At 40.2% G+C, this 4,184-nt stretch overlaps 1 protein-coding gene across 1 annotated transcript; it reads left to right on the top strand.

Annotated features, from left to right (window-relative positions):
• Positions 1–2,835: 2,835 nt before the first annotated feature.
• On the top strand, positions 2,836–3,850 carry SARC_05874 (hypothetical protein; the record flags this gene model as incomplete). Its single annotated transcript, XM_014300248.1, has 2 exons — positions 2,836–3,738; positions 3,809–3,850. The coding sequence occupies 2 exons, from the start codon at positions 2,836–2,838 to the stop codon at positions 3,848–3,850; spliced, it is 945 nt and encodes a 314-aa protein (XP_014155723.1).
• Between the last annotated feature and the right edge of the window lie 334 nt (positions 3,851–4,184).

Here is a 4,184-nt window from a genome sequence, read left to right as displayed (position 1 = left end):
GGAATGTCAATAGAATGTGCATATGTTTATTTAGCAATCGCAACTACACACTTGAACAACCATTGAAGTAAATTGATATGTGCCAAGATTTATATATCACACTAGTATATACATATAGATTCTGGGCGTATGTGTGTGGTTTGTGTGTGTTTGTTAGTGTTCCACTAACACCTATTAATCCGAGGACATTTGACAATATAAAACTGGTCCATGTGTATGAGCGCATGAGCGTGTGTAGCGAGTTGATACTGTCGCCTAACTGTGATCGAGTGTCAAACAATGAACAAGCGCACTGATACTAGTCCGTAAGTACTCAGACGTGTACAAAGATATGCAGATGAGCCTAAGTATGTGCGTGCGTTCATGTGTGCGTGCGTGCGTGCGTGTATGTACACCGTCACTCAGGGAACCCCAGCTGGAACATCGGCTATACCGAACTTTAAGGACGGGTTATATGAGCACCAACTAGTGGACGATAAGTATCGCGTATGTGCCACTACTTTCACTCAGATGAATCTAAAGGAGTGCACAAAGTACTGCCGCAAGACATACAACACAAATTAGAAGCTCAGCTAAACGCGCACCCGAGAAGCAAAAGAGCATCCCACCGCAGAACCCCCACGAGCAGATTGCTCTCCGCTACATCTCGTACAACAGACGATGACTCTGACAGAAAAGGACACATATCTGACTAACTATTGAACACATTGACAATACGGAAAACAAGTTAACTGAACGATGCAGACACTTGGCCACCCGCTGAGAATGGATCAGTGCGATAAGTTAAACTAGACACGAAGATGCAATTGATACCACTGACCCATCACTTGACTTACAGTTAAGGTTTAACGATCTCATTCCTTCCAACATCTTGCCTGAAGTGTGAGTTTAGTCGGAGATATTTTTTAATTTCCAATGTATTTTGAACACGTGCACCTGTGCGTGTATGTCAATTGTGTGTATAAGAGTGCGTGTGTGTGGGTATGTGACTGTGTTTAGAGATTAAACCAAGTTGTAGTTGTATACCTACGTGCCCGTTATGACCACACAAGTGCGCTCGTACTGTTATCCTTATACTTAATGGTGCAGTACAGAATGAGTCTTCGCACTTGGTGTGAGTTGGTATAAGTACATAGATGGTTAGATACAGTCGGTAGGAGTCACTTGAATCTATGGTAAGCGCATATAAAAGATATGTAGTTTAGTAAAAAGAGCGTGATGGTTGCTGATGACAACCAAGTCCATATGATGTCACAAGAAGCACAAAAAAAAAAATGAAATAATTGGCGTGGCAGCCTGGTAAGCTGGTCATATCTTTTTGCAAGAAAACTCGAAAAACAAATGTAGCATCAGATTTTAAAATAAAATAAAACATTCTTGTGAAACTGTTTTTTTTTATTCATCCCTGCGGGGCATTAGTGCTGTGATTGGGAGTTGGCTCATCAGCTCAGTCAGCTGTCGCCTGTCTCTGGCTGCATGCTTTAGTATTCACATGAAATTTATCCTTTTTTAAAATTTTTGTTTTGTTTTTGTTTTTAAAAAACAATAAAGATGTAGTGGCTGGGCCCTGGGGGCTATAATAAGTATTTAGGAAGGGTCTGGGTGGAAAACTGAATCTCTTTTGCAACAACAATATTGCTTTATTGATGAAAATCTCGGTTGTCGCAAATTACTACATCCAGCTAGGCGGCAGACAGTCACAGTCGCAGACTCACAGAGTCACAGGTCACAGAGACCGAGATCGGAGACACAGTCCCTGTCACTGTGTCACAGTCTGTCAGTCACCAAACATTCAATATACCTCGACCAATCAGAAGATTACGCTGGTAAATTATTAGTGTACAGGGTCTCACTACTGTTCTATTTTCAGAAGAAGGCTATGTCACGTCGCGAATATAATATTTTAGAATATAAATTTGTATAATAAATATTGTAAAAAATTTCAAATGCCAATATTTTGCGTGATATGTGTTTCGATCACGATGATTCACGAAATGTGACCTATGGCCCTCTGGGGTCTGAAGGCTCTGGATCTGGATGTGACATAATATTTACTATGTCCTTTTTCATCCGAGAACTACAAGGTTCCTAAACCCGATGATTTTGAACCCAACCCAAATATTTATACCGAACCCAAAATCATATTAGAATTTACGACATAAGTATTTACAAAAAGCGACAAACTGTGCCAGGCTGTGACTCTGTGCCACTGTGGTGAGTGACGCCCTGACAGTGACTCTGAATATTTTTAATGTGTTCATCCAAATGATTTTCTTTTTTCAGGAGGCTATGAAATTTTAGCTCATATACATAAAAACCAAGTTTGAGCTTATGATTCTGATTTTCTCGTCGTCCAAAAACCTGTTGTGAGCGGAATGAGACCTATAATTAGAACTGATTTTTTTTTGCGGTTTGGGACATTTGCCGGGTCATTTTTTTTTTTGGGAGAAAATTCTGATATTTTTTTATTTGCTTAATTCGCGCACACACACAACTCGTGAATATGCGCAAAAACACGGCTAATTGCACTCTGTATGTTTTAATAATACAAGTAAATATCAGCTGAGATATACGGCAAGAGGAAGGTACTATATACAGAGAATCCACTGGATACCGCATTGCTTTAGATGCTGCATATACATTACATTACAGGAATAGCGGATGTATATAGTTGAGGTTAGGTGGGCTGAAAGGCTTGGCATCGCAGTGTAAGTATAGTTCTTTTTAATATAGCTAAACAAGTGTGCATTCGAAGTCCTCTGCGTTTGAATCAGAGGCAGGTCCATTACTACACCTACATGTGTCATAGAGAGTCTCCATACATGTGTAAAGACGATGCTGCAGCACTACCAGAATCAGAGAGGAGGAAACCCAAACAATAACGGGCCTCCGTCTACACCCCCTACCCAATATAATAACAACAGCAACAACAGTAATAATATCAGCAATAATACCAACAATAACAATAACAATACTAGCAATCTATCTGCCAATTATTCTCCGGCCCCGCACGATTCACCGTCCATACGGCCGTCGTATCTGTCCTCTCCCAATAGGCATAGCAACAGCTACAACAACAACAATCAGGATGGCATGAATGGATACCACAGTCAACTGTCGCCCAATCTCGGGAGTACGAATTATACCAGCCCTGATTACCGTGGATCCAATTCCAATCCGTATAGTAATAGCAATAATGACGAGTACAGAGGAGGCAAGGGTAATGTAGGGGCATGGACGTGCTTGGATATAAGTAACGTACAAGTACTCACCTTAAGTAGATCGCTCTGGAATTACACGTTTCTCACCAAGCTGATGCTGGCTAATAATAGGTTGACCACAATCGCGCCTGAGATCAGTGAACTAAAGAACCTCACGTACTTAGATATAAGCAATAACCAGTTGATCGAGATCCCCTCAGAGGTCGGCTCACTCTTCCGCCTGGAAGAGCTGTTGCTAAGCAACAACCAAATCTCCATCCTCCCCGCGAGCTTTAGTCAGTTAATTGCATTACGTCGGTTGGAAATGAAGGAGAACCCCATGGAAGAACCGTTCCTATCTCTAGTACAGCAAGGTGCACAAGCACTTACATCGTTCTTATTAGACAATTCCTCCATGCCTGCGCCTCCCTCGGAACGGCCTTGGCTGGTCAATGAGGATGTGGTCAAGTTAGTGACTGACCAAACGCCGACATTCTCGGTCATGTGCTATAATGTCCTGTGCGACCCCTATGCAACGGTATGTCGGGTTGTTCACGTACGTGCTTGTTTTGGTGTGAGGTGTGGCTGTATGCATTTTTGATTGTGAGCTGGCTGTGTTTGTAATTGGTCTGTTGATGCAATCGCAATGACGAATTAGATCCTTTAGCGATAATAATTTACGGTGCCTATGTATATATGTATCGAATCCGATAAGTATGTAGCCGGTATGCAACCGATTGATACAGCTGAATATTTATCGATATACATTCAAATACATATCTGCGTAGGTATGTATGTCTGTTCTTCTCAATATACGAATATTATTATATTGTTAAGCATAAATATATATATATATATATATATATATATTCTATTTATTGCATGTATATATATATATATATATGTATGTATTTCTATGTATATATTATTTATTAATTTAAATTACTATATATATATATGTCTATAATATAGTATGTATTAGTT

Source organism: Sphaeroforma arctica (assembly GCF_001186125.1).
Source record: "Sphaeroforma arctica JP610 unplaced genomic scaffold supercont1.395, whole genome shotgun sequence".
NCBI classification, from domain to species: domain Eukaryota; class Ichthyosporea; order Ichthyophonida; genus Sphaeroforma; species Sphaeroforma arctica.
Note: the sequence above shows the minus strand (reverse complement) of the source record. Positions and strands in the feature narration are given on the sequence as shown.